Source organism: Sorghum bicolor, chromosome 1 (assembly GCF_000003195.3).
Source record: "Sorghum bicolor cultivar BTx623 chromosome 1, Sorghum_bicolor_NCBIv3, whole genome shotgun sequence".
Classification (NCBI taxonomy): domain Eukaryota; kingdom Viridiplantae; phylum Streptophyta; class Magnoliopsida; order Poales; family Poaceae; genus Sorghum; species Sorghum bicolor.
In genome coordinates, this window is record NC_012870.2 from 65,630,099 (window position 1) to 65,647,843 (window position 17,745).

At 50.1% G+C, this 17,745-nt stretch overlaps 2 protein-coding genes across 2 annotated transcripts; one reads left to right on the forward strand and one right to left on the reverse strand.

Moving 5' to 3' along the window:
- LOC110432424 (skin secretory protein xP2-like) lies at nucleotides 662-3,195 on the forward strand. The gene is made up of 5 exons (XM_021452817.1): nucleotides 662-691; nucleotides 773-1,476; nucleotides 1,551-2,058; nucleotides 2,139-2,257; nucleotides 3,183-3,195. Exons 1-5 carry the CDS (start codon nucleotides 662-664, stop codon nucleotides 3,193-3,195), a joined length of 1,374 nt encoding a protein of 457 aa, XP_021308492.1.
- LOC110432427 lies at nucleotides 4,575-5,213 on the reverse strand. Its single transcript, XM_021452822.1, has one exon. It carries the CDS (start codon nucleotides 5,211-5,213, stop codon nucleotides 4,575-4,577), a length of 639 nt encoding a protein of 212 aa, XP_021308497.1.

Genomic DNA, 17,745 nt, shown 5'->3' on the forward strand with positions numbered 1-17,745 from the left:
TCCGGCCGGCCGCCTGATCAGGGCGATCCTCCACTACTACGAAGTGGAGCTGCACAACCTGAATCCCAACTCGGTGATGCAGGCCGCCGTCTTCGCCACGGTTTGTGAGGGATTCCTGGGGGTTCCTGTCAATTGGAACCTCTGGCTTCACCTCTTCAAGGCGGAGATGTCGGCCCGTTACGTGGGGAAAGAGAAGATCCCCCTGCGAGGCGGTGGCTGCACGCTGCAGCTTCGTCATTAACGGTCCGGATTATACATCTGGAGCTCGTTGCCCTCGTCAAACCGGGGGTGGCAGAGTGCGTGGTTCTACCTCCGTAATGACGGCGGTCTCCTGCTGAAGTACACCGGGAAGATGGTGACGGAGGCCCCCCAGAAGTGGGCGTGGGGCGCTCCGTCAGAGGAGCAGAAGAAGCTCGCCCCGCTTCTTGTGGGGCTTCAGAAGCTGCGAGATGCCCGAGTCACTGTGGCCACGGTGGCAATAGCGTTCCACAAGAGGAGCCTGCTTCCGCTGGCGCAGCATCGGGTGCCCATGTTCGAGATGACCCGGGACGTCCCCTGGGCAGGGACGAGGATGTTAGCCGAGCCGATATCGGCTTCGGACATCACCGCCCGGGTGGAGAAGACGACGCACCCTGAGATGAAGAATTCCCGGGTGGTGCCGATGCGCCCTAAAAAGGGCTATATTTCCCTGGTAAGAAGGTGTCCTTTGTTTCGATTTCTTGTATCCGTTTTTTCTTTTGCCTGACTCCCCTTTTATCTGTTTGCTTCATAGGGGTTGGGGCTCGTCAGGGACTCTCTTCCCCCAGTCCCTGAGGACAAGGAGATCCGGGCCAAGAATAGGGCCTGGAATGAGGAACAGAAAAAGGCGAAGGAGGACAAGAAAGCCAAGGCGGCGCGAAAAGCAGAGAGGCGGGAGATCGCCTCCAAGAACCGCTGTGAAGCCGAGAAGGCGGGGGTCGCCCCGCCTCCGTCTCCTGAGACTTCAGTCTCGGAGATAGAGGGCAGAGGAGATAACGTCGACTGGCTCGACGAGCTGGCGGAAGAGGATGACGTGATCCCTCCTGCCAGCGGGGGGATTGAGGCCCCAGAGGGGTCAAAAGCCCGAGGTGGGTCGGAGGCCCCCGAGGGGACCCAGGCGCCGGGGGGCGGACAGGCCGTCCCCCACATTATTGTAGATGACGAGGACAGCGCCCCTCATGAGGGTTCAGCCCCCGTGGGTCCTCAAGAGGGGGAGAAGGCGTCGGGGGTCGAATCCGAGGAGCTCCCTCAACAGGTGGTGCCAGAGGTTCTGGCCGAGCCCTCCCCAGCGTCCGGGGAGGGAACCGGTGCCTCGGTGGAGGCGTCGCAGGCTAAGACCACCGTGGTGCCCCCTGCGCCGTCGGCAGGCGAGGCGGGGGGCCGACCGACGGCCCCTGGCGCTGAGGGAGGCCCTCAAGGAGCTCCGAGCTCCCAGAAGAAGTCTGCTCCCCGAGCGAGGTATGTATAGGGTTTCTGATCCTTCTGCTGATTTTTTGTTTTTCTCTTTCTTCTAATTTGGTGTTGTTCCTCAGCCGTAAGCAAAAGGCGCCTTCAGTGGCACTGGCCCCCCTGAAGGCCGTGAAGAGGGGGGCTCAGTCGACTCCCGGGTCGGCTAGGCCCACGTCGCCGCCACCTCCGAGCTGCGAGGTGGGAGAGCGCCACCAGGGGCAGCACCCGGAGGCGCCGAAGCCCCAAGGGCCGGAGGAGACGGCCCTTGTCCCCGGGGCTGCGCCTCCTCCGGAGGATGCTGATTTGGGAGGTGCGGTCCGACCCGCGCGTGCTGAGGAAGGGCGAGCCATCGTGGCGTCCAGTGCGGCGCCTGAGGCACCCACGGCGGGAGGGGAGGGCGATGCCCGATGGGGTAAGAGCCCCGTATTCTGGCCCAACCTCGATGGTACAGAGGGAGGGGCCAGGTTCGTTCTGGACGACCCGTCGGAGAATTATCTCTGGCAGGGTCTAGACGCATGCGGGCGTTCCAGCATCGAGGCCATCAACCGAGCTTCTCAGCTCGTGAGCCGCGACATGTTCAATTTGGCCCAGGTAAGGCTTCCTCCCACGTCGAAGTATTTTTTTGCTCTGTTTTGCGGTACTGACTCCCTGCACGACTTATGACTCTGCAGGCGCTCAAGGCCACATCCCTGGAGAAGTCAGTCTTTCTCCGCCGGGAGAGGGATGCCTGGGCGACTTATGAGAACGAGAGGGCCGCTAGGGAGGCGGCTGAGGGGGAGCTCGCGAAGGAGTGCGAGATTTCTGCCGAGCTTCGGCAGAAGTGCTCGGCACTGGCCACCGAGGCTTGGGAGGCCCGGGACAAGGTCGCCCCCCTGGAGGAGAGGATTGGGGTCCTTGCCCAGGAATCCGAGGTGCAGAAGGCGGCGGCCGAGGGGTATAAGGGTGAGGTCGCTCGGCTTGAGGCTCTGCTCGCCGAAAAAGACCTTGCTCTGAACCAAACTCAGGCTGACCTCGCTGGGGCTCTGAGCCAGGTGGCCCGCTGGCATCAGAGCTCGGCGGAGCACGAGAAGCGAGCCGAGGGTAAGACTTGCGCCTTTTACCTTGGCCCCCCTTTGCACTCCGAGTTAGTCTTCCTAATCTTTTTGTTTTTTCTGCTTTTTAACAGAGTTAGAGAGGAAGGTGGTCAAGGCAACCTCTACTGCCGAGGCCCTGCAGAAGTCCCTTGACGCCGAGGCTTCGGACCGCTCGGCTCTTGAAGCCGTGGTCACCTCGGCGTGTGTGGGGCTCGGGGTGTCAGCGTCGGGGTCGTCGCTACGGAGTCGGGTCGAAGCCCTTTACTCTCGGGCCGGGGAGAGGATGAGGGAGGCGCTCCACGCCGGGGTGAAGAAAGCCCTGGTGGTGGTGAGCTCTCACTATGCCGGCATTGACTTGCCGGCGGTCTGTGAGGGCCACGTTCTCCCGGATGATGAGACTGAGGCCCAGGAGGTGGTGTAGAGGCTTGAGGACGCCGCGGCTGCCCCCGGAGATGCCTTGTCCGCCTTCTTCGACGACGAGGTGGAGCTTCCGCCCCTTGGGGCTCAAGGACCTGGGCAGACAGGGCAGCAGGACCCTTAGATTTCTTTTTTCTTTGTGTGGGTATTAAGGCTAGTGGGCCTTGTATTATATATATAATGTTAATGTCGAATGTGGATGTTTGTATAACTGCTCTTTTTTAGGCTTTTTTCCTAAGTGTGCTATTTTCTTTTTCCTTGTGCCGATCCGACCTCGGCAGCGCGAGGTCGGGTGAGCTACTTAGAGTTTTGCGCTAGCCAGAGTCCCCGAGCCTAAGTCTTTTTCCTTTTCCCTTAGTGGCTTTTAGAAATCCGAATCCGTTCCCCGAATCTAGGGTGAGTAGAGGCGGTCTTTGCTCGTGAGCGCAGATCTTTTCTCGGGCTCATGCCCTAGGATTTAGGGGATGAGTTTTCGGTTTCTTAAGTCTTTTTAGGAGAGAGGAGGAAGACCTTGGGTCGGGGTTGTTTTAACTTGCGCGAAAAAAGGAAAAAGGTTCGGAGTCGACACAGGGGGTTCACCCCATGTAGCCCCCGAGGGAGGCTCTGACTCTGCTGGGCAGGTCCGAGGCTCTCTGATAAGAAAAAGGCCTCATAACTTAAACTTTCATTTATTCCTCGATGGTAATGAACGAACGAAGAAATTTTTACAAAGTTCTAAGGGTAAAAGAGACGTAGCTGTTCTATGTTCCACGCGTTTTTGAAGACCTCCCCTGCTTCATTGGCGAGTTTGTAGGTGCCGGGTCGGAGGACTTCGGCGATGACGAAGGGTCCTTCCCAGGGGGGTGTGAACTTGTGACGATCCTTGTTGCTCTGTCTGAGCCTTAGCACCAAGTCGCCGACTTGAAAGGCTCGGCCTCGGATCCGTCGCGCATGGTATCGGCGGAGGGCCTGCTGGTACTTGGCGGAGTGTAGGAGGGCTACGTCCCTGGCTTCATCCAGCTGGTCCAGCGCGTCTTCTTGGAACATTTTGCCGCTATTTTCATCGTAGGCTTGTACCCTTGGGGACCCGTACTCCAGGTCAGTGGGGAGGACGGCTTCCGACCCATAGACCATGAAGAACGGGGTGAAGCCCGTAGCTCGGCTTCGGGAGGTTCTCAGACTCCAGACCACGGCCGGTAGCTGTTTGAGCCACCTTTTCCCAAACTTGTTCAGACGGTTGAAGATCCTGGGCTTCAAACCCTGGAGGATCATGCCATTGGCACGCTCCACTTGACCGTTGGTCTTGGGGTGAGCTACTGCCGCCCAGTCCACACGTATGTGGTGTCTGTCGCAGAATTGCAGGAACTTTCGCCCGGTGAACTGTGTGCCGTTGTCGGTGATTATGGAGTTCGGCACTCCAAATCGATGGATGATATCCGTGAAGAACCACACCGCCTGTTCGGCCTTGATCCTTGTGATGGGTTGGACTTCGATCCACTTGGAGAACTTGTCGATTGTGACAAGCAAGTGGGTGAAGCCCCCAGGCGCTTTCTGCAGAGGCCTGACCAGGTCGAGGCCCCAGACAGCGAAAGGCCAGGTGATGGGGATCGTCTGCAGAGCCTGAGCAGGTAGATGTATCTACCGAGCGTAAAACTGGCATCCCTCATAGGTCCGCACGATGTTCGTGGTGTCGACCACGGCGGTGGGCCAGTAGAAGCCTTGTCGGAAGGCATTTCCTACCAACGTTCGGGGGGCGGCGTGATGGCCACAAGCCCCCGAGTGTATGTCCTGTAGGAGCTTGATTCCCTCTTGACGAGGGATGCAACGCATGAGAACGCCCGAGGGGCTGCGTTTGTACATCTCCCCGTCGATGAGGACAAAGGTCTTGGCACGACGGGCCACGCGCCTTGCCTCAGCCTGGTCCGGGGGCAAAGTGTCGTCGACGAGGCGTTGAAGCAAAGGGTAGCGCCAGTCAGGCGAGTCGTCAGACGCAGGTGGTTCTGGCTCGATGTCCATGGCCTCCTGCTCTGGAGCGGCGGAATCCCTAGGGTCGGAACTTGGCCCGTTGGGGAGTTCGTCCGACCCCACATCGCCCTTGTAGTCGACGGAAGGCTTGTAGAGGTCGCTGGCAAAAACATCCGAGGGGACTGTGGCCCGCTCTGATGCCATCTTGGCAAGCGCGTCGGTGGCCACATTATATTTCCTTAACACGTGGTTGAGTTCGAGGCCGTCGAACTTTTCCTCCAGGCGTCGGACCGCTTTGCAGTACGCGTCCATTTTGGGATCATGGCATCTAGATTTCTTCATGACCTGGTCGATGATGAGTCTAGAATAACCTCGGACTTCGAGCCATTTGATCCCGAGCTCGATTGCGATGTGGAGTCCGTTGACGAGGGCCTCGTACTCGGCTGTGTTGTTTGAGGCGGTGAAATGGAGTCAGATCGTATACCGCATCTTTACCCTGAGGGGAGAGATGAAAACGAGGCCCGCGCCGGCCCCGGTTTTCATCAAAGACCCATCGAAGTACATGGTCCAGCATTCGTGCTGGATCTGTGGTGGGGGGAGCTGAGTCCCGGTCCACTCTGCCACGAAATCCGCCAGAACTTGGGATTTTATGGCCTTCCGAGGCTCGTAGGTGATCCCATCACCCATGAGCTCTATGGCCCACTTAGCAATTCTTCTGTTGGCCTCTCGGTTCTGAATCACTTCCCTCAGGGGGAAAGATGATATCACCGAGACTGGATGAGACTCGAAGTAATGGCGGAGCTTGCGGCAGGTCAGAACCACAGCGTAGAGTAGTTTTTGGATCTGGGGGTATCGGGTCTTTGTGTCGGATAGTACTTCGCTGACGAAGTACACCGGTCTTTGGACCGGCAGGGCGTGCCCTTTTTCCTTCCTTTCGACCACGACAGCCGCACTGGCTGCCTGATCGGTAGCTGCGACATAGAGAAGAAGTGGTTCCCCCTCGGTGGGGGGCACCAGGATGGGAGGGTTTGTGAGCAGAGCCTTGAGCTTGTCGAGGGCTTCCTGGGCCTCGGGGGTCCAGGAAAAATGCTCGGATTTCCTTAATAACCTATACAGAGGTAGCCCTTTTTCCCCGAGACGAGAGATAAAGCGGCTTAGGGAGGCTAGACATCCCATGACCCTCTGTACTCCCTTTAGGTTGCGAATCTGGCCCATGTTTGCGATGGCCGAAACTTTTTCTGGATTGGCCTCGATTCCTCGCTCGGACACGATAAACCCGAGGAGCATGCCTTGGGGGACCCCAAAGACACATTTTTCGGGGTTGAGCCTGATCCCTTTTGCCCTATGGCATTGAAACGTTTCTTCCAGGTCGGCAACCAGGCCGCTTGCTTGCCTGGACTTGACGACAATGTCGTCTACGTAAGCTTCCACTGTTTTGCCTATGAGGCTCCCAAAGACCTGGAGCATACATCGTTGGTATGTAGCCCCTGCGTTCTTAAGGCCGAAAGGCATAGTTACGTAGCAATACATTCCAAAAGGGGTGATGAAAGAAGTCGCGAGCTGGTCGGACTCTTTCATCTTGATTTGGTGGTAACCGGAATATGCATCAAGCAAAGATAAAATTTCGCATCCCGCGGTGGAGTCAACTTTCTGGTCAATACGAGGTAATGGAAAGGGGTTTTTTGGACATGCTTTATTTAAACTAGTATAGTCTACACACATCCTCCACTTCCCATTTTTCTTTTTGACTAGTACGGGATTAGCTAACCACTCAGGATGGAATACCTCCTTGATGAATCCGGCCGCCAGTAGCTTGTGGATCTCTTCCCCGATGGCCCGACGCTTCTCCTTGTCAAATCGGCGCAGGCGTTGCTTCACCGGTTTGGAGCCGGCTCGGATGTCCAAGGAGTTCTCGGCGACCTCCCTCGGTATGCCAGGCATGTCCGAGGGGCTCCACGCAAATATGTCAGCGTTTGCGCGGAGGAAGTCGACGAGCACCACTTCCTATTTGGGGTTGAGGCTGGAGCTAATCCTCAACGCCCTGCCCTCAGAGGTTCCGGGGTCGAGGAAGACTAGCTGGTTTCCTCCGCCGGCTCGAAGCTCCCGGGGTGACGCTTGAAGTCGGGCACGTCCTGGTCGCATTCGCCGAGGCCGGTAAGGATGGCCAGCGACTCAGCCAGAGCCTCGGCTTGCTCAGTGCACTCGACGTCGCACTGATAAGCGTGCTGACTGGTCGTGCTGACGGTGATGATGCCCTTTGGCCCCGGCATCTTGAGCTTGAGATAGGTGTAGTTGGGGATGGCCATGAACTTGGCGTAGCATGGTCGTCCCAGGATTGCGTGGTAGGTCCCTGGGAACCCGACCACATCGAAAGTGAGAACCTCCCGCCTGAAGTTGTCGGGGGTTCCGAAGCAAACGGACAGATCGATCTGTCCGAGAGGATGGGCACGATGTCCCGGCACCACCCCATGGAATGGTGCTGTGTCGTTCCTCAGCCGGGACTTACTGATCCCCATGAGGGCCAGAGTCTCGGCATAAAGGATGTTGAGGCCGCTGCCTCCGTCCATCAGTACCTTGGTGAGACGGGTTTCGGCGATGATTGGGTCAACAATCAGAGGATAGCTCCCGGGGTTGGGGATCCGATCCGGGTGATCCTGTCGGTCAAACGTGATTACGCTCTCGGACCATCTAAGGTACGAGGGTGTGGCCGTGGTGACTGCACAAACCTCTCAGAGTTCTCGCTTCCTCTGACTTGCAGTGAGGCGAGCCGCACGTCCCCCAAAGATCAAGAGACAGTTCTTGATTTTGGGAAAACCTTCCCCTTGAGGGTCGTCGTCCTTGGGGGGCTCTTCAGTGCTTTCCTTGGTGATGATGTCGGTGTAATACCGACGGAGGACAGTGCATTCCTCAAGGGTGTGCTTGGTTGGCCCTCTGTGATAGGGGCACGGTTTCTTCAACATCTCGTCGAAGAGACCCGGGCCAGCAGGAGCCCGCTTGGGGTTCTTACGATCGGCGGCGGCGACTAAGTTGTCGTCCGGTTGACCCTGTCTCCCCTTGCGTCCCTTCTTTTTCTTCTTGGGGTCGCGTGATCCCGAGGCCTCGGTGGCCTCGGCCTTCTGTTTCCCCTTGGCTGCGCTGTCGGAGAAAATGGCGCCAACTGCCTCTTCGCCTGAGGCAAATTTGGTGGCAATATCGAGTAGCTGGCTAGTGCTCGTGGGGGTCTTGCGTCCAAGCTCGTGCACAAGCTCTTTGCAAGTGGTGCCGGAAATGAAGGCTCCGATGACGTCAGAGTTCGTGATGTTGGGGAGCTCAGTGCATTGTTTGGAGAATCACCTGATGAAGTCTTGGAGAGATTCATCGGGCTTCTGCCGGCAGCTCCTGAGGTCCCAGGAGTTCCCAGGGCGCACGTATGTGCCCTGGAAGTTCCTAACAAAGATCCTGACCAGGTCAGCCCAGTCGTGGATCATGCGCTTAGGGAGGTGCTCGAGCCATGCCCTTGCCGTATCGGCTAGATGCAGCGGGAGGTTGCGGATGATGAGCGGGTCGTCGTCCGCCCCACCTAGCTGGCACGCTAGGCGGTAATCTGCCAGCCAGAGCTCAAGGTTGGTTTCCCCTGAGTACTTGGCGAGGTTGGCGGGCTGTCGGAATCGCGCCGGGAACTTGGCCCTGCGTATGGCCTCGCTGAAGACGCGGGGACCTGGAGGCTCTGGAGACGTGCTGCGGTCGTGATCGGGGTCGTACCTTCCACCTCGGCGCGGTCGATAGCGTCGAGACTCGGCTTCGTTCCTGTCACGCTGCCTGGCCTCGAGGGTGGCCCGAACGTCTGCGTCAGCCCCGACGCGTTCGTGGACTGATGGGGCCCTATTGCCCCCCTGCGGATTGGGGGGCAGCGGACCCTGCACCGTTGGTGCCTTGTTAGGAGGGGGTCGGTCTTCTCGGCGTCTTGAGCCGTGGGATTGTGATGCAGAACTCTCCGCGTTTTGTACCACAGCCTGCTCCAGGAGACCACGTAGTCCCTGGCGCACTCTCCTTCCTTCAGGGGTCGACGGCTCGGGCATGGCTCTGAGGAGGAGTGCGGCGGCCATGACATTCTGGCTGGCCGTGCTGAAGACCGGGGCGTCACCCCCTGTATCCTTGATGATGCGACGGTTGACGTCTCGGGCGCGGCGTCTAGCTTCGCCTCCGTCTCCGCGGCCAGTCGGGTCTCGGACCAGGGCTTCGCGGAGTTGGCGGAGGCGTGTGCGTTCTTCTTCGAGCCTGGCCTCCAGCTCATCGAGCTGTTCGAGGTCAGGACGGTGCCCTCCAACGGGGGCTGATGCTACCCCACGGGCTCCGAGATCGGTTCCGGGAGTTGGGTTGGGAGGCGGAGTTGCATTCTCTTGCCTAGAGGGCCCTGCGTCCCGCTGAGCGTTATGCGGCGTGCCTCCGACTTCCAGGTTGAAGCATTCTCGTGACGGGTCGTAGCTTCCATCGTCAGAGTCGGAGTAGCCGAGACAGTAGTTGTTGGCTTCCAAGAAGCGCATGAAGGTCTCCGGGTCGCCACACCCGGAAAAGTCAGCGCCGGCCCACTCGTCGTCGCCTAAGGTAGGATCCTCTGGGTATGACGAAACGGGCGGCGTGGAGACGAGGTCTAGTGTAGACCTCAAGTGGTGACCTAGAAGTTCCGCGTACGCACTTAACGAAGTGCTCACGGAAGAGGCTTAGGTGGCGGCAGCGTTCCTAAGCCCAAAAGGTAACTCGGGAGGTGCCGCTATTTCTCCTTTACCCATAGGTGGAGGAGAAAGGGATGTTGAGGCCCCTTTGTCCCCCTTGCGGGGGACGGGCGCGGGCCGTGCCTTCCCCTTCGAACGGGGTGGGACGGGTGGCCGCGATGATCCTCTATTGGTCCTAGGAGCGGAGCTTAATCCCCCGCGAGCCCTACCTCTCGCGCCTGTCGGGCCGGAGGAGCGGGCGACCTGGTGAGGAATATGCGGGGGGAGGGCCAGACGGATCCTGGCCTCAGTGGTAGGGTCGGAGATCCTAGATCTCTGACGCCCCCGCCGGGTGCCCCCCGCACGGTGTCCCAAACGGTTCCCACGCAGCGATTGTGGCGGGATCGGCTCGGGACTGGGCTCGACATCACCACGTGGCGGGAGGAGGACCATGTCATAGCTAGATCCGAGGGACATGAACTCCAAACTCCCAAACATCATGATGGTTCCGCAGCGGAGTGGGTGAAATCCGTCTGCCATCCAAATCTTCCCAGTAGGGACAGGTGAATGTCACGCAGAAGGCCCCTACCTGGCGTGCCAACTGTCGGTGTCTAGACTCGTGGTCTTGGCACTAACAAGTATAAGTCTGCGTGACTACCCAAACTTGGATGGTGATGCAAGTGAGACACAGAGAGTTTATACTGGTTGGGGCCAAGAATGCCCTACGTCCAGTGTGATCGGGGGTTCTGTATAACCTTGCACCCAAAGGTGCTTGTAGTAGGGGGTACAAGCAGGTTGCGAGAGATGGCTAAGTCCCAGGTCTCGACTTAGCGGTGGACAGAGTGCGGGTCGCTGCTCTGTGAAAGAGTGCGGTGGGCGTGTGCATGAACCTTGATCCTAGCTATGAGCCTTGGCTCCCCTTTTATAGCCTCAAGGGGAGACAGAGATTTACATGAGTTGATTTCCCTAAGTGGAAGAGTTACAGCCCCGACCCTGTTGAAGCCTGTTCATCTTGTCCTTGAGGGATGGTCACTCCTGTGGAGGTTTGCCGAGCCCTGTGGAAGTCATGGGGGTCAGATCGCGGTACTGCAGGTCGTCCCGTCGATAGTGGGAAAAGACCTCAAATAGTGGTGCTGATTAACCTTCCCCATTCCCTTTCTACTGTGAGGCAGTACGCCATAGTGAAAGAGGTAAGGGCACACAGTGAAAAAGGTGAAGCTGCAGTGCCCAGGGTGGTTGGAACAGTCGACACCCTGCCCTGCTGCGGTATGGGAGTCATCGCGCCTGTCACGTCGTGAGTACGGTGCCGTGCGGTGGAAGTCTTGCTTCCCAGGTGGAATGGGGTCCGGCGCCCGAGCCTGGAAGGGGTCGGGCCCTAGGGGTCGGGCGAGTTGAATGAACTGGGGCCCGTACCCCGGTGATTGTGGTTAGTATGTTTTTTGCGTTTTTTATTGCTCTGATTTGGGTATCCCTTTTTATGGTACCCAACAATATGATACTGTGCTCAGTGTATATATATTGTACTTGGGGTTTCACCCATCTAAACTCTCTCTTAGCTAGCTCCCTCACTCGACGGTGCCACACACCTCAATCTGTCACAAGAAAACTTGCCTCCATCTCTCACGTGGTTCCTCTCTCTCTCTCTCTCAACGTCACCAAGCAGCTGGTGGTTGCGCGTTCTTCAGCGACACTCCTGCCCTTCTTTGAGCGGATCTACCTCCACCAACGGCCACGGTGGGTGGCAGATTCGGTTCATGATAGTAGCGTCGCGGTGGCCGACAATAGGGCTAGAAATGGGCTCACCGTGGGCTTTGATTTTTTCTAGTTTTTTTATTCATTAACAGAGCCAAGCGTTTGTAAGGAGCCCGCCTCAGTTAATACAATTACTGGTTATTACCTCGGTTAAGGCCACAATTAACCGTAATCTTTTCGACCAAGGTGGTTCGGTTAAGGCATTTTGCCTACCACGGTCAATTTATATATGAATTTTGATAGTGATTTCATTAGTTAAGCTTGACTGACTATGTGAAGTTGCTTCTAAATTGAAGTGTGTATATTATATAAGAAAATTCCAATTTTAGATGCACGAAGAATAAGATATCTAAAACGCCTGATATGAGGTTGATCTTTCAAAACAAGAACCAACACCTTCTCTTGGAAATAGAGTTACTACTAGATATATGCCTGTGTGTTGTTCTGCGGCCACAAATTTTTGCTCATATCTACAACATAGATTTGATCATTTTCCAAAAATAATAAAAGACTAATAAACGATTTTGCATTGAGAACCTTAAATTATTTCTAAATCTATTGGGCCTTCTTTATTTTTTCTATTTAGTTATTTATGGACTGGAACCATAATGTATTTATCTTTCTATTTCACTAGTACAAAAGTGCTCAAAGCCAGCGGTGGAACATAATTTTTATAGGCGGTTTTAATTAAAAAATGCCTGTGGAAAGAAATTGGCTTACCCGACTACAAAACCGCCTGTGAAAATCAATTTTTACAGGCGGTTTTTCTAACAAAACCGCCGGTAGAAATCATGTATTTCTACAGGCGGTTTCTTAAGAAATCCGCGTGTAGAAATAATTTGAACTTAAATTTTTTGAGCTTTTCAAATGACCTTGTTTGAAAAAACCGTCAAAATGAAAGTTGTAGATCTTGAAAAGTTATGAAACTTTGTAGTTGATAATTTTTTCATTTGAAATCATCTTGTCATCGAAAACTACGTTTGAATTTCTCAAATTTGAAATTCAAATTTTGTAAATGACCTCGGATGAAGGAACTACCAATATAAAAGTTGTAGGTCTTAAAAAGTTGTAAAACTGTGTAGTTGACGACTTTTCCATTTGAATCCGTTTAGGGCCTCAAATAATCAATTTATGCTTGGTTTATGATAGTATGTGGGGAACTAAACTCTATTACAAACACAAGTGAGTGATACGTGGAGTGGTAGAGGTCTCAGGTTCGAATCCCACCAACCGCGTAGCACGCGATTTTACGCGAAAAAATACGCGACTTACGACTTCCCTGTATTAATTTTTTTTCCTATTTTTAAAAACCGATTTCATATTTTCTGAAAAAATATTTCTACGAGCAGTTGGCATAATTGAACCGCCTGTAGAAATGTATTTCCACAAGCGGTTCGCAGTTACCCGCCTGTGGAAAAATTTATTTCTACAGCCAACAAACACAGGCGGTTCGCAAAACCGCTGTAAAAAGAGGTTACGAACCGCCTGTATAGTATGTCTGTCTACTAGTGTTTACTCCATCCTTCTCTTTTTCGGCTTGGAGCGTCCAGGGATCGACCAATCTGAAGTGGACGATGATGTTCTTGTCTTTTTAGGGTAGAGATTAGAGCGCTCGTGAGGCTTAATATTTGTGCGGGATTCTATTGAAAGTACCGTTTTAGACTCCATGTTATCTCGTTTGACTATTCATCTTATTCAAAAATTTTATATAAATATTAATTATTTTATTATTAGAGATATCTTAATAATAATTTATTTATTTTATAATTTGCAAAAAAAACAAATAGTCAAACACGGTACACAAAAGTAAAAAAAACAACACTTAATGAGACGGAAGGAGTATGCATGATTATGAAGTGTATATGAACAAATAGTTTCTATCGACTAGCACACATGTGTTCCTCATTGAAAATTTAATTTATACACACCTAATAATCTTTCTCCTCTTTTTATTTTTTTCGGGCTCCGGCCGTGTGTAAACTAAACCAAGGATGATAGTCGTTTTCTGTCTGAACAAAAACTTTTTGTCCACCCACCATGTGAAGACGACTCTCTCGGGACCTCGGCAATGCTGGTGCTGCTTTTTTTTTTCCTCTGGTGACGGCACTGACGTATCTCTCGTGAGCTCACTGACCGTGATGTTTCACCAAACAGCCAATCACGGAGTAATTAGCAAATTTGACTAACATCAAAGGCGGCGTGTTGTTTATTTTTTTTTTCCTGTTACTTCTTCAAGGGCTGGCCTGATCAAAATCTTAAGAGACTGACCGTTGATTATTTCGCCTATAGCTCGATCATTAAAACTAAACTTGCAGAAATGAGTAGTTTTCTAACTTAATTTGGCGTTGCATTGAGTTAATCTCAGTTTGCATTGTCTTTACTTCCAGGTCGTTTAACTGGTCGTAGTCGTCGAGTGACAATTAATGTTGGACAAATACTCTTAACAACTTCCTTTACAAGGTAGTACAATAATACTCCGTAGGCGTGAGCAGGGATCGATTCTCATCTACATATACTATCTTAGGATTTGTCAAAGAAAAGAATTAGCCTAACATGTACGCTAATTTTTAATTAACGAGTGAAAAAATAAAGCCAAGTATCCTCATACATGTCAAAAATTACTCACCACTGACATTATGTAAAAAGAAGATATGCCCCCATACATATTATTTCTATATTACCCACCTCAGGCCATAACATTATTAAAGAAAATAAAGCTAAGTGGATTTGTATTTGCAGAGGACATAGAGAAGATACATCAATATAATGCAAACATTCATGCTGCAAAGGAGGGCAATGGCTCAGATAGCATGTGCAGTCACACGGGCTCATGTTCTTGATCCCATATTTCACGTTTTGGGAATGTTGCGTTCTGAAAACTGAAATGTTCTCATTCTTATGTTATAAAATGATATATAAATTCTCGTTCTCGTTTTGGAACTGGAACAAGAACATGGCTGCTGCTAAGATCTATTCCCTCTGTCCTGTAATAAAACAGTGTGTTCTAAAAATTTTAAGACAACTTAATAGAACACTTAAATGACACATGTACCCATAGATTATCCCAATTATAAAGTTTCTCTTTAAATCATGATTTTCTTTTTAACAAATTTTGCCAAATTGAACCATAATTATTAGGTACAATACAAATTCTAAAAGTCATAATACACTTTATTTTAGGATGAAGGGAGGGAATAGATGGTGACGGTGAGATGGAGCTGCCCACCGTCGTGCAGGTATCTTGTTTTAATGGCAGGTCATATGGATTCCCGTAGTTTATATAAAGAAAAATAATATACAAGTAATAATGCAGGGTGGGTCTACAACTCAAACTAATTAATTAATACAACCCCCAAATGTGGGACAAATTAAAATCTGATAAAAAATTAAATGTCATTCTGCATAAATTTGTAGAGCTTACAAACTTTGGTACACATGGACGACGAACGGAAAAGGAAAAAACAAAACTGGCCGCCCAAAAGAAAAAAAAAGGCCCTGAAATCCCTTTGTGTGTGATGGATATTTTTTTTTCCAGGGTGGCATGCATGTGCATGCATATTCATCACTCATCACGTGTTTATGTTTCCTTTCTCCATCATCATCATAGTCGTATAAATCGTAATGGGAGAAACATTATATTATACTATATACTACTCCACATCAAGATCGGTGACTCATAAATGCACGATTTTAATATAATATCTAATATATCCATGAATATGAGATCGGCAATGAGTGAAAAAAAAACCCTTGACATAATAGTAAGTGCCGGCAGATGATCGGACAAACAGGATATGGAAGCCCTGACTATTTCAGCTTGATTCCTTCAATCTCGCCGGTTGGCATATAGGAGTGGTAGGTTGAAATTCCTTTCAGATAGGTGAAATAGGTTTGAAACAATTCTCATGGGATTCAACGAGGTAAAACTTTGGCCATATTAGATCCGGTACGGTTTCATGTGATACATTGTTTGGGTATATTATATATTTGCTGAACTAATAATTTGCAACCAAAGAACTCCAGATAAGAGTTCATGCATCATCTGGAAAAAAAATTGAGGAAGCTAAGGCAAAAGTGAAGAAAAGAGAAACAGAAAAACATGCATGTAGACATTTTTGAACTGTTTATTAAATAGGCGTGCAACTAGATATATTTTGTTGCAAGAAACGCCGGGTAATAATGATCGGAGGGAGTACCACGGAAAGGAAAGCACAAAAAGGCTAAAAATGAATTGTATTCTCTGATCTGTTCTAAAATGTATGTGATTTTAGTTTTATCCCAAGTCAAATTTCTTTAGCTTTGAGACCGCTATCAAATAAATACAGTGTGTCAAGACCTTTTCATGGTGGATTAATTAATGAAAGTAATATGTTGTAAATGTTCATGCATTTTCTATAAAATTGGTGAAAACTTAAAAAAGTTTTTTAAGGGAAGATGATTATATTGAAGATACATTATGGTACACCCATTAATTACATGAATAAACCTGTAAGCAAAGAAATTATATAATGAAAAAACTTGGGTTCTTCCGTTGTTGTTGTGATGGTGACCCTTTATGTTGCTCACATGGATGGGACAATGCAGAGTGCCATACTGCCAAGGTAGACAATAAAATTGTTCAAGTATCCTGTGTAGGGCAGGCCAAAATCAAAACTTGTGATATGCTACAAGATCCAACATCTGGGAACTCAAGTTGAAATAGACTTGTTCAAGTATCCAGTTTAGGGTAGGCCAAATTAGAAAACTCGACATTTCTTTGGCTAGCGGAATCCATCTTGGTTGGGTATACTTTTGAGGCTTTTACATGTATACTATTATAAAAGTTGGTAATTACCTACAAGCCATTAAAAAAGTTAAGCTCTCACAGGTGCCACTGCTCCGAACTCTTTTACCTTCTACGCCACTTCCGTCAGATTTGACTCTAACGGTGTTAAACTGCAGGTATGAAAAGTCAAAAATACCCTCATGTCTAAATATCCAATTAATTTTTTTGAGCGTCTTAACGATCTCAAATGAAAAAATTTAAAACTAGAAAGTCGCAGATCTCATCGAGATCTACAATATTTATATAAAAAATATTTTTTCTAAGACATTAATCATATCAAATTATATATTTTTTGTATGAAATTCAACGAAAATAATTTTTATACAAAACTTATAGATATTATTGAGATCTATAACTTTGTAGTTCTGAGTTTTTTCATTTGAGGTCATTAAGATGTTCAAAAAATTAATTACATATTTTAGCCTTGAGGGTGTTTTTGACTTTTCGCATTCGTAGTTTGACAGAGTTAGAGCCAAATCTGACAGAAATGGCATGAAGGAAAAAAGAGTTTAGAGCAGAGGCACCTGTGAGAGCTCAACTTTTTAATGGCTTGTAGGTAATTACTAACTTTTATAATGGCATACGTGTAAGCCCACACTCGCTCAACATAAGAATTAGTTCAATTTTTTCTATGTTGGATCAAGTTTTTTGGGTCAAAATTTGTGACCCATGCCCGAGCCGATATATATATGTTCTACAACGGCCCGATACTTGTTGGGTTGAAAATCATGACCCTAAGTGCACTGGTGGAGTTGTTTTTTTCGAGTGGGTCAGGATGTGCAACCTATGATCAGATCTACTCTGAAACACATCTAGGTCCATGATAGAACATGTACAATTCTCGTGCCAGCTACAACATAGCAATGTCAACTCTACCATCCCCTTCCACATAATACCGATTATGAAAATCTAGTAAAGCCATCCACTGTCGTCCGCTATGAAAGCCAATGTCCCAAAACCAAAGCCTCTAATAGAGATGTCGAGTAGCTCTGCTCCATTTGTAGGTAGGAGAAGAAAACATCAAAGCTTCCCTAATGTCGGAGGTGATTTATAACGACAACGTTGTTGTGTGAGGCCACAATGACTAGAAATTAAAAGCCATGGCATGAGGAGGAACTTCAAGGGAGAACCAATCCCTACTGATTGAGTCATTGTTGTAGATAACTTAAACATATTTATCTAGAGACAAAACCTTAAACCCTAAAAGATCTAAACAGCGGAGAGCTCCCTATTCCATCTGACCACTAGTGTGGATGTGTTGAATGAGGAGGAATAGGATCCAAGCGTGTGACGGCCAATGAACCTTATGAAATATGGATTGTTGGTTTCTTTTAAATAAAGTTAGAAAAGTCAGACTTTGGATGAAACTCAATCAACTTATGTTTCGAAACAACCTGCACACACCTTGTTTAGTTCCAACTTTTTTTGAAAAATAAGCACTGTAACAATTCCGTTTGTATGTGACAAATATTATTCAACATAGACTAACTAAGCTCAAAAAATTCGTCTCGTAAATTACAGGTAAACTGTGTAATTAGTTTTTATTTTTCGCCTATATTTAATGCTTCATGCATGT

Coding starts and splice junctions, on each gene's coding strand:
- LOC110432424 (XM_021452817.1), top strand. CDS start 662: ATGCGCCCTAAAAAGGGCTATATTTCCCTG. Junction 692..772: donor AAAAGGGCTATATTTCCCTG/GTAAGAAGGTGT, acceptor TTTGCTTCATAG/GGGTTGGGGCTCGTCAGGGA. Junction 2,059..2,138: donor ACATGTTCAATTTGGCCCAG/GTAAGGCTTCCT, acceptor ATGACTCTGCAG/GCGCTCAAGGCCACATCCCT.
- LOC110432427 (XM_021452822.1), bottom strand. CDS start 5,213: ATGGACGCGTACTGCAAAGCGGTCCGACGCCTGGAGGAAAAGTTCGAC.